This window comes from Loxodonta africana, chromosome 11 (assembly GCF_030014295.1).
Source record: "Loxodonta africana isolate mLoxAfr1 chromosome 11, mLoxAfr1.hap2, whole genome shotgun sequence".
NCBI classification, from domain to species: domain Eukaryota; kingdom Metazoa; phylum Chordata; class Mammalia; order Proboscidea; family Elephantidae; genus Loxodonta; species Loxodonta africana.
In genome coordinates this window covers 57369013-57385558 of record NC_087352.1, presented here as the reverse complement: position 1 = coordinate 57385558, position 16546 = coordinate 57369013, and the positions used below count along the sequence as shown (strand labels likewise).

Genomic DNA, 16546 nt, shown 5'->3' with positions numbered 1-16546 from the left:
TGGCCATATCCTAACCCTGCAGAGATAACACTGTTTACATTTTGTAAATTATTTTTTTCTTGATCATTAGTCTAATGCATGCCCACTACAGAGAAAACCTCAGGAAATTTGTATGAGAAAATAAAGAGCACTTATAATTCTACTACCTATAAGACAAGTGCTATTTGGTATGCTTTGGAAGGGAACCTTTCAGATCTCTTCCTAAACACATGTTGTCTGTTTTATGAGTAAATCCACTGTTTTCTAGGCAGGGTCTGCCCCCTCTCCTTTTAAGTCTACCTCAGTTAAACACACATACACTTACACCCCCAACACTTGTTACCTCAGTTTTCAGGGATGTTCCCAACTTTTACATGTAATCATATATCGTGATTTAGTATAACTCTAAGGAGAACAGTCCTGATGATGCAATTGTTAAGCACTTGTCTGCTAACCAAAATGTTGACGGTTGGAACCTATCTGCAGCTCTACAAGAGAAAGACCTGGCAGTCTGCTTCTATAAGGATTACAGCCTAGGAAGCCGTATGGGGCAGCTCTACTCTGTCCTAAAGGATTGCTATGAATCGGAATCGACTCGACAGCATGTATTCCTCTAAGGAGATTTTGAATTTTCAGTCTAAACCCCTCTGAAAGTAAATTCAGCTCATCCCCTCATTTTGCGTCCACAGTGGAGGTCCACCTGCAGCTTGCTCTCCTTTGGTGACCAAGCCCCAGCACATACCTTCAGAAATCATCGGGCAGTGCTGCACACACCCCATCACCAGGTACACGTGCTCTACACTCTGTTTATTTGGAAATCATTTAGAAGCTGCCTTTAGAGAGTGTGTCTACTGGTTCCCAACACCTGTGGCAGCCTTGCTGATTAACTGTCCAGCTACTCAGACAAACTATTTCATTCTAAGGTATGAACAGAGAGCAAATAGATTGTATCCTCTTATGGACTGAACAGTGTCCCCCAGAAAGCTATGTGGAAGTCCTACCTGCAAATGTGACCTTCCATTTGGAAACAGGGTTTTTCTTTTGTTATCAGTTAAGGCATAACGAGGGCATATCAGTTAAGGCATAATGAGGGCCTGCCGGAGCAAGGCAGGTCCTAATCCTAATCCCTTCTGAGTGATGTCCTATAAAAGGGTGGAGAACAGACAGGGACACAGAGTTTCTCTCTCTCTCTCTCTCACACACATATACACAGGAAGGCAGATGCTATGTGACGACTGAGGCAGATGCATGTATAAGCAGCCACCAGAAACTAGGAGGCATGGGACAGTTCCCCTCTCAAAGCCCCCAGGAGGAATCGACATGGTCAAGATCCTCATTTTGGGCACCTAGCCTCCAGAACTATAAGAAAACAAATCTCTGTTCTTTAAAGCCACCCGTTTTGTGGTATTTTGTTCCGGCAGCCTAGGAAACTAGGATACACCCCTTGTCCTGGAGCACACTCACCTTCCAAGGGGGGCCTTGAGAAATTGTATTTGAAGAAACCAGTGTTGTGAGGACCACTGGTGGGCAGGTGGGACACACTGCTCTTGGGAAAGTTCTTCTTAGGGACCCTCTCCTCGCCCTCCACAATCTTACTAAAGTGAGGTCCTCAGGCTTCTGAGGGGCCTGTACCCCCCCGCCCCCACCCCAGGCCACTCACCTCAGCTCCCTGGGATGAGAAGGAAAATGGAGACTGGCTCCTTGCCACCCGCCCCCCCCCCCCCCGCCCGACTCCATTCTAAACACAGTGCCAAGAAGGCAAACGTTAGGAAGCTATGGATGGCAGTGCTCTGGACCCAAGCCCACACATTGAAATCACAGCATTAAAAGACATTTCTGGGATACCAGGAGTAGTCTTCCCTCCCTCCCCTCCCCATAGCCCTTGTAATTACAAAAAACTAAAGGTACATATGACTTACAATTGTCTGCCGGAAAGAAGTCTGAAACAATTAGGAAGGCTAGAAAAGACATCCTTCAGCAGCCCCAGAAGAGGCCAGTGAGTTTGGGGGCATCTTGATGTTGCTGGTAGGTCTATCTCCAACCAGGTGGAGAGAGCAGGAGGAGAAGCCATTTACCATATGGCTCTAAAGACTTGGAGGGAACCCATTCTCTTAGCTGCCAGGAAGAGGCCGCCTGGATGAGGGAAAAGCACACCTGGGCTCCCTGAGTGCTCAGACAGAGGAGAGAGTGTAGGAACAGTATTGAACTGGCAGAGCAGCCCTCTGTCCTATTCACAGGACAGAAAAAGTATGTTATCACTGCACAGCTCCTGGACATCACGTTGGCTCCTGGCAGGTAATATCTTCCACTGGTTCCCACCCATCTGAGTCCTCCTTATGCCTCAAATCCCAGCTCCAGTCTCCCCTTCTCCCTGAACCTGCAGGCTTCTCACATGTGCACTACAACCTTGCATTTGGTTACATGCTGTTCTTGAAAGGTTTCAAGTTTGTCTCAATTTTCTCCTCCTCCTGGAGGTTGAGGCCACCTCTCTAATTCCCTCTCAGCACCCGGCACAGGCTGAATAAATGTCTTGATACAAGATGAGATATGGAATAAAAGACAGATTAACAGAAGGACAAGGTAAACTTCTCATCCTACATAAAGCTCACGGGAGACCACAGAATGAGAACCCTCTCCTACCTTTCTTCTTCTCTACCCCTGAAACAGATATTCCAGTTGGAGTGTGGGTGGCATACCTGTCACTGTGATTTCACACAGTGAGGCTGCACACAAGCCCAGCTGGTGACTCATGGGCCAGAGATGTGTCAGGACCTCTGCCTGAAGTGTGGTCTGCAATTAACCACGTTAGTTCCATCTGCTTCTAGCCTTCTCCTGAAGTTCTCCAAGGAGAGATTCACATCCTCTGTAGGTCACTGGTCCTACTATTAACCAATTCATTCAGTTAGAAAGTTCTTGGAAAAGTAAGTGGCTTCTTATATAATGAGATTGGTTCCATCTCCCTCAGAGCTGATCTCATTGCCACATGTTTCCTTCCTTTCTTCTCCCCTGTCCTGACCTGTGTGGATGTTCACATCTCCCAGGCTGACCAGCCTACCACTTGTATCTATTTTAAGTAAGTACACATAAAGATGGGCACACCTGGGGCTTCTCTGTTCCCCTCCAGACCTCACCTGCACTGCACAGGCACAGGTATGGCTGTGAGGATCTGTGATCCCTAAATTCTCACACAGCAACCCCAAATACTTAAAGGACATCTTAGCTTCACTTTACATTGACAGACTTGTTTATACAACTTTTAAATTGCTCAGAGTTTTCGGGAATTTCAAAATGCTCTTTTGAGGGGACCAGGTACGACACACACAGAGAAGCAGCTTCTTGCTCATACCTGGATGAGCCATAAATATTCTCTTAAATGCTTAAGTGCCCAGCACTGTGCTAAGGGCTTTAGATGCATCATCTCATTTCTCACAACAGCTGTGGAGTAAGTACGATCATTCATGCTACTTAACAATAAGGAAATCCAGGCTCAGTGAGAGGCACTCGTCCGAGGTCAACAGCCAGAAGCGTGGAAGCACAGACTTGAATCCAGGCGGGACTCCCAAGCCCAAGCACCAATCACCAGGCTCTTTGGGCTGAAGCCCAGAGTGCTGTTCTGTAGTCCAGAACCTTTTAAGATGGAGCAAACAGTGAGCAGTGCTATGCCCAGTCCCTCTCCTCCTGAGGAAGTCTCACAGGACCCTACCCCACCCTCTTTACCAGTTGCCATTGCGTTGGCTCTGACTCATGGCGACCCCGTATGTGTCAGAGTAGAAGTGTGCTCCGTAGGACTTTGAATGGCTTATTTTGGGGAAGTAGATCACCAGGACTTTCTTCCGAGGTGTGTCTGGGTGGACTCAAACCTCCAACCTTCTATTAGTAGACAAATGCGTTAACTGTCCACCCAGAGATTCTACCCCATCCCTTACTCCCGTGATAAGCCTTTGTTTGGAAGTGAAAGCTTCACTGACAGGAGCAGGAAGATGCTTGGCAATAACACAGCACTGGGCAGAGGATTCCTGGTTCTGATCCTAACTCAACCACCAACCAGCTGGTGACCCTGAGCAGCTCACGTCCCTCTCTGGGTCTCATTCATAAAAGTGCATTTATCTCTTGATGCACCCAAACCTACATATAAAACTGAGTTACAGTCCATAACACAATACCCTTTCTATCACAAATTGCCCTCTTAATATTTTCCATTCTAGGTTATTTCATTAAAAAACAATAGGTTGGTCACAACTCATTAAAATGATTTCCTGGCCCACTAATGGGTTGCAGTGCACAGTACTGAGACACACTGGACTAAAAACCGTGGCTTTCAAAATGTTTTTCTGCTCCTTTTTTTAAGACGCAGAAACCTTTTTGGTAGGTGAAATCTTTCTTGGGGGCTCTGCAGACAGGGCAGCCAAGACATAGCTGCTTTGTTTCACAGGAGTGGGCCCGGCTGCCACGGAGGAGGGCAGATCCCTGAGGCCCTCTTCTAGTTCTTACACTGAGAGAAGTTGTGTCTGATTGGAAACCTGTGCTTGTAGCAGGCACTACAGGCAACCTAATTGGTGAGACTACAGTGGTTTGAACTCAAAACTGAACTACTACGCCTGGGGCCTGAGACCCATTCTAGCAATCAAAAGGGCGATGGTGGATACTCAGGATGGACAGGGAAAGGGAGGTAGAGTCTTCATCTACGGAGGACAAGTGTGGCCACCTCATTAATGGCAGAGTTGTTAGCTATCTATGCTCTGACCCGAAGATAAAAAAAGATGAGCTAGGGCCCCAGGACTCTCCTCTCTTTTTTCTAAGCAGGGCAATGTGGTTGGAAAAAAAAAAAAAAAAAGTCTTCAACCCTGGCTGGAGCAGATTATCCCCAACAATGCTTGAACATGCTAGGCTTTGGAAAGCTGCCTGGATGCTGCAGACTACTGACAGTTCTTGTACTATCCAGGTCACATGCAAATTCCTAATTCCATCAGCAACTTCCTTCCCAGACCTAACACTGGGGAACTGTCTATGGTTAGATTGTTCATGGGTAATTAACCACCGCATATGAAATGGTTCCTCAAATGTAGCGGGGACAGTGCCAGGTGGAGAGATGGTGGGGAGGGGGGAGGCCTGTACTACATCCCCTCCCCCTAGAGCTGACTCCCTCCACCTTCCATCACATACGAAACTTCTTAGGACAGAGGGTCCCTGGGGAGTACCACAGGCTCTGAGCCCCTACACTGGTCAGCTCTAATTAATGGCAGAAGATGCTTGGCCTGCATGACACTGGCATGCAGTAAGATTGCAGGAAAGCTAGCGGAGTCATCAATCATCCTCCACCCGTATTTGAGGGAAGTGTCCAGAGGAGAACCACAGCTTGACATGTTGCTATTGCTGTTAAGGGACATCGAGCCAGTTCCCACTCAGAGCAACCCTAGGTATGACAGAATGAAACACCACCCGTTCTTGTGCCATCCTCACAATTGTTGCTATGCTTGAGCCCAGTGTCACAGCCACTGTGTCGGTCCAACTCGTTGGGCATCTTCCCCTCCTTCGCTCACCTTCTACAGCTGGGCATAATACTACAAGAATGCTGCAGTGGTTCAATGGCTTATCCACAATGCAGATCAGATCATGATAGTCTGTTTTTTAAATGCAAAGAAATTATTCTGATCCTGTATTAAAAGGTAAAGAGTGGAAGTTGAGAAAAGGAGAAATCCCCTTGTAACTCTAGATAGCTCATCATTCAGACTAATTTGAAATTTGAAAAGCTGCCCAAGTGGGTGCTACTGTTGACTCCCATACATCACAGGCCACACTGCAATTCCTATTTCCCTCAGCCTCCTGCATGGAGCCTCAGTATTTGGGAACTCTTTTGGAGGACCCGTTTCTGGCTAACAGTGACAGCACATAAAAGGGTTCCCCAGGGAACCACACTTGAGAATGGGCTTCTCAATAGCAGGTGGTAGGACCCTGGTGGCTCCAGGTGGGCACAGCTGATGGGCATATTACCTGGAGGGGTAGCCGGCAGCGCTGATACGAATCGTCTCCAACACCCCACAGGCTCTGAGCTGCTGCACTGCCCTTTTGGGATCAAAGCTGCAAAACAACAAGACAGGCAATGAGTGGACATGTTGGTAAACAACAAACAGACCAAGAGAGAAAGAAAGAACACCTAGGCCTGCAGTAGACGAAGGACCCGTTGCCACTGCATTACACAGGTCATTGTGTGCCTGGAGTTCAAAGTCTGGGCAAAGCAGAGACTACCAGACACTAGTTGGTAGGCACGTGAGCCAGGTTAGCGTCTTCGGTTCTATGCTTGAGGCTTTGTGCACCTTCTTGTTCTTACCTGGGATACCCATCTTTTTCAATGCCTACTTGAACTCGCCAAGGCTTATTCCTGCCTCCTCTCTGGAGCTTTCACTGACTAACTCCACCCATGTGCGGATCTGTAGTAAGTCAGTTTCCAAGCTATATACACTTGGCACTATGAGCATTGTCTCAGCTCTATGGTTAAAAGGGAAACCCTGGTGGCATAGTGGTTAAGTGCTATGGCTGCTAACCAAAGAGTCAGCAGTTCAAATTCACCAGGCGCTCCTTGGAAACTCTATGGGGCAGTTCTACTCTGTCCTACAGGGTCACTATGAGTCGGAATTGACTCGACGGCACTGGGTTTGATTTGGGTTTTGGTTATGGTTAAAAGGATGAGTTTTTAGGGCCAGGCAGACCTGGGTTTCAGTCATGATATGGTCACTCACCAACTATGTGTGTAAGTTGGGGAATGTAACTTAACCTATTTGGGCCTCAGTAGTCTTATCTATAAAATGGGGGTAATAACAGTAATCCCCATTTTTAGGATTAGTGCGAAGATTGAATGCAGTGACTCACAAAAGCAGAACAGTGCCTGGCACACGACAAGGGCACAAATCTCGTTACCTACCATTATGAAAGCTGGCCAGTTAAGAATCATATAGAAGAATTTTATCTTCTGAGTCGTGTCTTCAACCACTCACATACCCCACATGCTAAGCCTTGCGCTGAAAACCCAGTAAACAAACCTCACTTTCACATGTGTCTCTGAATCTGCCTCCCTACGTTCACTATAAGGGGTCCAGGAGTGGAAAGCTAGCTCTCCAGCCTATTAACCTTTAGAACATGATTAAGTTTGATGAGGACAATTAACACCTAACACTGGATTGAAAAACTGTCAAAGAAATATAGGGTCAGACTGCTGAAACCAGGTTCACACGTTCCCCTCCTGACAAAACGTGCAGGGTTCAGCGGAGCTGGGAGTGGCCTGGATGCAGAGCATGGATTCCATGGTGTGAGCACTGGGATTCTCCTTGGCAGTCACATGCCATTCAGTAGATTTGTGCACAGGCTTCAGGCTCCTTCCCCACTGCCTCAGACTCTGCAGCACCCCACAGTCCCACTTCGGGACCCCAAGATCCATGAGACTGACCACTTCTGAGACCAGAGGGTTGGCCTGCAGGGTACCTGGCCAGTTCCTCTGACAAGCAGTCCTAACTTACAACTCTCCCTGGTGCTGCCTCCTTCCTGGACACTGAATCACTCTCTCACCTCCAACCTGTTGCAGCACTTTACAGATTGACTGTCACTTCTACAATGTCACCATTAGTTATTCGTGACTGGCAGTTCCTTAAGGGTGGGGGGAATGTCTCAGTCACTGTCCTAGCCCAGTGCCTAGTGAGTAGTAGATATGACAGATGTTTCTTGAATAAAGGAAGATGCAAGGGGAAAAGACATTAATCCATGAGATGCTATCAAAGCATTTAGTGTAGAATAGTGGCTCTCAACCAGGGGTGATTTTACTACCTGCCCCCTGGTCCTCCCCCACCGAGGAACACTTGGGAATGTCTGAAGACATTTTTAAGGAGCCCTCGTGGCGCAGTAGTTAAAGCGCCTGGCTGCTAACTGAAAGGTTGGTGTTTAGAACCCACCAGCTGCTCCTTGGGAGAAAGAGGTGGCAGCCTGGTTCCATAAAGATTACAGCCTTGGAAACCCTATGGGGCAGACCTGCTGTGTCCCATAGGTTTGCTATGAGTTGGAACTGACTCAACCACATGGGTTTGGTGGTTTTGTAAGACATTTTTAGTTGTCACACCTGGGGGAGGCTACTGGCATCTAGTGAGTAGAGGTGCTGCTAAACATCCTACAGTGCACAGGGCAGCTCCACATAAAGGATTATCTAGCCCAAAACGCCAACAGTGCCAAGATTGAGAAACCTCGGTGTAGGGGATGTTGTTGTTGGTGTTAGGTGCCAACAAGTCGCTTATGACTCATAGTGACCACATGTACGACAGAATGAAATGCTGCCTGGTCCTGTGTCATCCTCACAACCATTGCTATGTTTGGGCCTATTGTTGCAGCCACTGTGTCAATCCACACGTCGAGGTTCTTCCTCTTTTTCTGGTGTGTGGGATAAAGGGAGGAATACAGCAATTTCTCTCTAGAATAACGTTAGTAACAATACTACATTTTAATCAAACACATTTTTATACTTCTCACAGCTTATTCCATTCGTTATCTCCTTGACTTCTTTCTCAGGATAACTATTTTTAATCACAACGAACAGATGAAGAAATGAGACCCAAAGAGCAAAAATGACCGTGTGATTAGCTGACCATTTGGCAGCAGACCCTAGATTAGAATTTAGGATTTTTTGACTTGGTTTAGTAAATTTTCCCTCTTTATGGGGAGGAAGAAAAGGAATAATTTCAGTCCTGAAGGAAAAGGAAGGTCCCAGAAAAATGGGATATTAGGATGAGACAGTTCTTTTGAAAGTCCCGAGTTTCTTCTCTTATCTGAAGGGGAGGCCCATGGCAGGTACCAGGTTATGATCAATGAACTGCTCAAGGTCATGGCTGGTTGGGGACAGAATGGTACTGAGCCCTCATTCTCCCCTGGGCCCAGTTCACCGCCTCTGCCCTTCACACACATAATCTAAAGTCTTTCACACATGCTGCTCTAACAGCCTCTTTTCTTCTGGAGTCGGCCAGTAAACAGATGCCTCACAGGGGGAATTCCTAAGCACGTCTCAGAAATTTGAAGGAAGGGAAAAGAACGAACAATCAGCATGGTTCAAAGAAGGCTGATTCAATATTGTCTTCCCAACCTTTTCCAGTACAGGCCCAGATGAATGAAGTCATGCTTTATCAAACCATAGGGCTGCAGAAAGCAGCTCAAATATTCAGCGTGAGAGAGTTGCCAAAAAAAAGAAAATTGCTGTGCAGAAGAAATTATGCTAGCACCAAAAAGGAAATCAGATAGACAGAAAGTGCTTTAAAATTTTAAAAACACACCTCCTAGATATTTCACTGTACTTCAGGGTGCTGATAAAAACCTATCTCCCTACCAATGCAACAGGCCTATCTCCCCTACCAGGCCACTCACATCCACTCATCCACTGGTCCAGTCCAATCTGTGTGCCTGTTCACCTATCCAGTTGCTCTACCCATTGGACTGAAAATCCACCCAGCCACCCAGCCACCGGCCTGTCCCTTAACTGTTCAATAACCATTTCCTGTTATCTACACATGCTATGTATCATACCTAGTGCCTGAACTAGGGACTGAGAATAAAAGGATGAAAAAGAACTTGAGAGCCCAAGAGGAGAGTGAGACAAGAAATCAACTACAGGGTACTGCAACAAGTGCTAAGACAGAGATGCGCACGAAGGGAAGGAGCCCAGAGGGGCATCCAGAGAGTTCAATAGTGAAGTGTGCTCTGGTCACACCATGCCTGAAGGCCCAGAGTGACCGATGAAGAGGCTGCACAGGTAAGTGGGAGACCATTTTCAAGGCTTACGCCAGTATTCCAGACAAGAAATGAAGTGGGTTTGAAACAAAGTGGTTATAGAAGGAACAGAGAAGGGAGACTCCATGGGACTTTGACAATGACTGGACACTGTGCTAACACTTGACATGGCATTGGAGGTCTAGTTTCCTCAGTGCAAGAAGTCTTCTCTGACCACTACAGTGATCCTCCCATCTCTGAATTAGACGTTTAATGACACACTTCCACGTAGTTCTCTATTTGTTTCAAGTGTGCACATTTCTCAACACCACTGTGCGCTCCTTGGATCAGGGAGCTGTATCTCCTCCTTCTCTTGAATGCCCTGGACAGCAGATAGGTGCGACTTGGTAAGTATGTGCTGACGTGTATTCAGCACATAAACCAGTTGGGAGTGTGGGCCTGACTAGTCATCATGCCGAAGGCCGTGGACCCCAGCAAGGTTGTGCCTGCCCCCATTCCACCTGAGCCTTCCAGAAAGCATTAGGAGGCTGGACTTGGCTGGCCCGACACCAGCTGATGGGAGCTAGGCTAACACCTAGGTGGGCACTTACTGGAAGGGGAGCTTCTCGTCATTTGGCTTGATGCAGCGGACATAGTGTGGCGTTGTGGCATTCAGGGTGTCCATAAGCAGATGCAGGGAGGTGCGGAACTGGAAAGACAAAAGCCAGCACTTGGTTAGTTATCTATTTTTAACATTTGCAGATGCGTAGTAAACAAAGAAAATCCCATATACTGGTGGTGGTAGTTGTTAATATTATTACTATTAACTCAGGAGCACAGGGGAAGAAATTCAGAGACTTGGGGTCAGATTTCAGCTCTGACATTACTATCTTGCTATACAACCAAAATCAAGCCCCTCCTGTATTCTGGCTTTAGGGCTCCTGAAACCAAATGGGGAGAAATTACCCCCTGACATGCCTAACTCACTGTGCTGTGGGGATCAGATGAGAGGGAAGGTGGTCAGATACTGTAAGATATGAAAGGCATGGTCACTGTGAACTGGAGGCCTCCTATTGCTAGTCCCAAGGCTCTGGAACCTCGACACCTGGCATGCAGCCACCCTGAGGCCTGGCAGGCATTCCCTTCTCTTTGGAGACAAAATGGACATTAAGTCCCCAATGATCCCATAGCAGGGAAAGTTCTTTCATTTTTCCATTTCTCAGGTTTACAATCCTCCTATTCAACCTGAAGACTTCTAGACCCTCCTGCCTCCCCCAGAAGGTATCTATGGGCCTTTAATGTGGCTCCTACTACAGAGATTAAGTTTATTGTTTGGAGCACAGTCACCCCCTTTCCTCTCTCTTCTATCAGTTCCTGCTAAAGACGTTTCTGTCTTCAAAGGACACAAAGATTCAGTTGATAACCTGGGCTGCTGATATGGAAGCCACCTCAGGCCTCCTTCTGAAACTGCAGTCATCCAGTCATCCTCCACGCTACAGGGAGGCCAGTCCACCCACACGGGCCTAGTCCCACCACTTCCTGCCACTAAGGCCTGGGGCTGACCTGGTGGCCCACGGTTTTCTTGTGCTCTTTGTTGGGGGCTTTCATGGGGGGTCTGGCGGAGCGAACACTGATCTTCGATGACCCCTTCCCAGATGTGGTGGTGGCAGGAATGGAATCCTTGTCATCATTAAACAAGTCAGTCACTAGCGGGAACTAGAAACAAACAGGAAGAAAAATGAAAACAAGATCTCTTACACTTTATGTGGCTTAAACTGTTTTAAAATTGTTTTCCAAGGTAACTGAAAACATATACAAAAACTTGAACACAAATGATCATAGCAGCATTATTTATACTGGGCAAAAGTAGAAAAAAAAAAACAATGTAATTGTTGAACGGATAAATAAAATGTGTTATATAATTGAATATTATTCAGCAATATAAAGGAATGAAATACTGATAGGTACTACGACACGAATGAACCCTGAAAACACTATGTTAAGGGAAAGAAGGCAGACACAAAAGACCATATAGTATGTGGTTTCATTTATACAAAATGTCCAGAACAGCAAATCCACAGAAATAGAAAGAAGGTTAGTGGTCTCCAGGGACTAGGAGAGGAATAAAAGGGAAGGGACAGCTAATGGGTACAGGGTTTCTTTTTGGGGTAATGAAAATATTCTGGAATTAAATAGTGGTGACGGTTACATAGTATGTGAATACGTTAAAGCCACTGTACACTTTAAAAGGGTAAATTTTATAGTACAGACATACCTCGGAGATATTGTGGGTTTAGTTCCAGACTACTGCAATAAAGCGAGGCACACATATTTTTTGGTTTCCCACTGCATATAAAAACTATGTTTACACTATACTATAGCCTATTAAGTGTGCAACAGAATTGTCTAAAAAAAAAAATGTATATACCTTAATTAAAAATTAAAAAATACTTTATTGCTAAAAAATGCTAACCATCATCTGAGCCTTCAGTGAGTCGTAATCCTTTTGCTGGTGGAGGGTCTTGCCTTGATGTTGATGGCTGCTGACTGAGCAGAGTGGTGTTGTTGAAGGTTGAGGTGGCTCTAGTAATTTCTCAAAATTAGACAACAATGCAGTTTGCTGCATCAACTGACTCTTCCTTTCATGAAAGATTTCTGTAGTATGTGATGCTGTTTGATAGTATTTTACCCCAGTATAACTTCTTTCAAAACTAGAATCAATCCTCTTCAAAGCTTGCCACGACTTTATCAACTAAGTTTATGTAATATTCTAAATCCTTTGTTGTCATTTCAACAATGTTCATAGCATCTTTGCCAGGAGTAGATTCCATCTCAAGAAACCACTTTCTTTGCTCATCCATAAGAAACAACTCCTCATCTGTTAAAGTTTTACCATGAAACTGCAGCAATTCGGTCACATATTCAGGCTCTACTTTTAATTCTAGTTTTCTTGCTATTTTCACCACATCTGCAATTACTTCCTCCACTGACATCCTGAACCTCTCAAAGTCAACCACGAGGGTTAGAATCGACTTCTTCCAAACTCCTGTTAATGTTGATATTTTGACCTCCTTCTCATGGATCATGAATGTTCTTAATGGAACCTAGAATGGCGAATCCTTTCCAGAAGGTTTTTCAATTTACTCTGCCCAGATCCATCAGAGGAATCACTATCTGTAGAAGCTATAGCCTCATGAAATAATAAGACTTGAAAGTCGAAATTACTCCTTGATACATGGGCTGCAGAATGGCTGCTGTGTTAGCAGGCATGAAAACATTAATCTCCTTGTACATCTCCATCAGAGCTCTTGGGTGACCAGGTACATCGCCAATGAGCAGTAATATCTTGAAAGAAAATCTTTTTGTCTGAGCAGTAGGCCTCAACAGTGGGCTTAAAATATTTAGTAAACCATGTTGTAAGCAGATGTGCTGTTATCCGGGCTTTGTTGATCCATTTATAGAGCAAAGGCAGAGTAGATTTAGCATAATTCTTAAGGGCCCTAGGATTTTCAGAATGGTAATTTTTTTTTTTTTTTTTTTTTTAAGTGAGCACTGGCTTCAATTTAAAGTCACCAGCTGCATTAGCCCCTAACAAGACAGTCAGCCTGTCCTTTGAAGCTTTGAAGCCAGGCACTGAATTCTCCTCTCCAGCAATGAAAGTCCTGGATGGCACCTTTTTCCAAATATAAGGCTGTTATGTCTACATTGAAAATCTGCTGTTTAGTGTTGCCACCTTCATCAATTATCTTAACTAGACCTTCTGAACAACTTGCTGCAGCTTCTACATCAGCACTTGCTGTTTCACCTTGCACTTTTATGTTGTAGAGACGGCTTCTTTCCTCAAACCTCATGAGCCAACCTCTGCTAGTTTCAGACTTTTCTTCTGCAGCTTGCTCACCTCTCTCAGCCTTCAGAGAATTGAAGAGAGTTAGGGCCTTACCCCAGATTAGGCTTCGGTTTAAGGAAATGTTGTGTCAGGTTTGATCTTCTATTCAGACCACTAAAACTTTCTCGGCATAAAAAATAAGGCTGTTTTGCTTTCTTCTTATTCATGTGTCCACTGGAGCAGCACTTTTAATTTCCTTCAAGAATTTTTCCTTTGTGTTTACAACTCGGCTGTTTGGCACAAGAGGCCTAGTTTTTGGCCTGCCTTGGCTTTCGACATGCCTTTCTCACTAAACTTAATAATTTCTAGCTTTTGATTTAATGTGAGAAACATGTGACTCTTTCTTTCTCTTGAATACTTAGAAGCCATTGTAGGGTTATTAATTGGCCTAATTTCAATATTGTGGTTTCTCAGGGAATAGGGAGGCCCTAGGAGAGGGAGAGAGATGGGAATGGCTGGTTGGTAGAGGAGTCAGAACACACACAATATTTATTGATTATATGGGCGTGGTTTGTGGCACCCCAAAACAATTATGATAGTAACATCAAAGATCATTGTTCACAGATCACCATAACAGATATAATAATAATTAAAAAGTTTGAAATGTTTTGAGAATTACCAAAATGTGACATAGGGACATGAAGGGAGCAAGTGCTGTTGGAAAAATGGCACCCATAGACTTGCTCAATGCAGGGTTGTCACAAACCTTCAATTTGTAAAAAACAAAATATCTGTGAAGTGTGATAAGGCAACGTACAATAAAACAAGATATGCCTGTATGTAAATTGTATCTTAATTTAAAAAAGAGAAGAAAAATAGCTTTCCTAGACAATCTTACTTAATCTTCACCTATAAAGACAGGCAAAAGTTTATTTCCTTGTGGTTTGGTAGAAGCTAGCAATGATTAAATTACATTTTTTCCTCACTTAATACTGGATCTTGTAACATTAACTTCCTTGAGTCTTGATTTCTTCATCAGTGAAATGGTGATAAGAATATACCTGCTATATGAGAATTTTTATGAGAAATAAATAAGATAGCTTCTCCGTGTTAATGTCCTTGTCTGCAACAAGAAGATTAAATGTATAGGCCTTGTTCAAGGTACTGGTGATACGAAGTGTCCCAGCCACCTAGATACTCATCTGACAGGCAGGAAGCACCGCCATCACTCCTGAGGAAAGTCAATTCTGGAGTAAGATTAAAGCATCATAAGGCTTCTACCACACGCTTGCTGGGGGGTGGGAGATAGGGGAGAGTATCCAGACCCCATTCACCAACCCTGAGCCACTTCTAGTTTCAACAGAGGAAAAAGGTGAAAATGCTAGTAGACAAATGCTTAGACTCAAGGATCTGCTCCTTCTAGTTCACCCTGTACCCCAACAGTGGACCCCCATCTCCTACCACATCTAAATGCCCTGGTGCGGCTTCCAAGGTGTCCCCAATCTCATTCCACTCACCTCCTCTCAGACAATCCTTTTTAAAGTTACCAAGCTGGTTGCCTTGCTATCCATATATGCTCCTTATTCCTGCCTCTACAGCTTTGCTCACTCTGGTAGTCTTACCTGAAACACTCATTGACCCCATTTCTCCTCTCTGCCTATCCTGAGTCAGTCCATCTCTCGAGGTCCAGCTCTGTATCCTCTATGACCCTTTCCCAGAGCACTCCGGCCACTCAATCTCTCATCTCCCGCAGGTTCAGTCTGTGGTGCCCCTGGTACCACCTGAGGTCCATGCTGGGCCCTGAGCCCTATGCTCGCTGAGCCTATAGCCTCCTGGCCTTCCCTTCCTAAGCAGGATGAGGGCTGAAGTGAGGATTAAAGGAGACAGTCTGGGTAAGCCCAGAGAAGAGTGCCAAGCATAAAAGCATTCAAACATGATCTAGTTTTATTGCTTTGATTAGGGGTCATATACATGAAAAATCTGTCTAAATAGTATAAGTACAGATGCCTGTGGAAGTCATACCTTTCAGCTGAAAAGGAAACCTAGAACCATACAAGTTTAGAGCAGGAAAAGCCAAAAAGATCAACTCTCACCTTCATGTGGCAGATGAAGAAACAGGAGCTCAGGGAGAAGGGACCTACCAGAATCCTGCTTCAACCTCTATTTCCCCAGCACCAGGCCCAGTGGCCAGCATCAGCTCACCCAGGGCTGTTAGTTAATGCCTAAGCCAGGGCTGAGATCCTGCCTGTGGATCCCCAGGTCAGAACTTGTTCTAATACCCTCGTCACTTCACCAGTTATGTTAAGGAAGTGGAACCACAAACAGGTATAAGACAGGGGTGTTATTTTTGAGGTATTTGCAATCAAGATTAATTTCCCCAATTTACAACATGCTTTTTTTTTCTGAAATTCATAGCAGGAAGCTTTGGCTGAAGTGAACTAGGTACAAAAGATGTGACATCCTCTTCAAGGAGGGCTACACATTCTAAACGATGGCAATGGGCTTTTACGCTGATACTGCTCTGCGTGACTTCTCAGACCTTTATCAATTTCAGTTCCAGTTAAACCAGTATTTCCTGAGCACCTGTGAAAGCATTCATAGGTAAGGCATCATGCCAATAGCTTGGGGAGTCCAAATTCAGAGCTCCAGCTCCAAGGGAAGACTTTCTCTCTTTTAAATCTCACAAGAGATTGGTTTAAAACACAGCCTAATCTTGTAGATTGAGTCCTGCCCTATTAATATAACTGCCCCCATCCAATCTCATTAACATCATAGAGATAGGATTTACAACACATAAGAAAATCACATCGGATGACAAAATGGTGGACAATCACACAATACTGGGAATCATAGCCTAGCCAAGTTGACAAACATGTTTGGGGGACACAATTCAATCCACAACAGTCGCTACACATCGAAATTGACCTGATGACAATGGGTTTTAATATGAAGCTATTAAGATGTTATTAAAATAACAGGAGATAATATTTATTGAGCACTTAGAAT

The 16546-nt window shown here is 45.0% G+C and overlaps 1 protein-coding gene across 1 annotated transcript in view; it reads right to left on the bottom strand.

The window, feature by feature from the left end:
* The window catches only part of MYO5B (myosin VB), a 398883-nt gene that overhangs the window by 99523 nt on the left and 282814 nt on the right, over positions 1-16546 (bottom strand). The window contains exons 15-17 of the mRNA XM_010586735.3: positions 11278-11430; positions 10326-10423; positions 5971-6057 (exon numbers count right to left, since the gene is read on the bottom strand). Of these exons, the coding sequence (XP_010585037.2) occupies positions 5971-6057; positions 10326-10423; positions 11278-11430 (338 nt within the window). The remainder of the gene's footprint in view (positions 1-5970; positions 6058-10325; positions 10424-11277; positions 11431-16546) is intronic.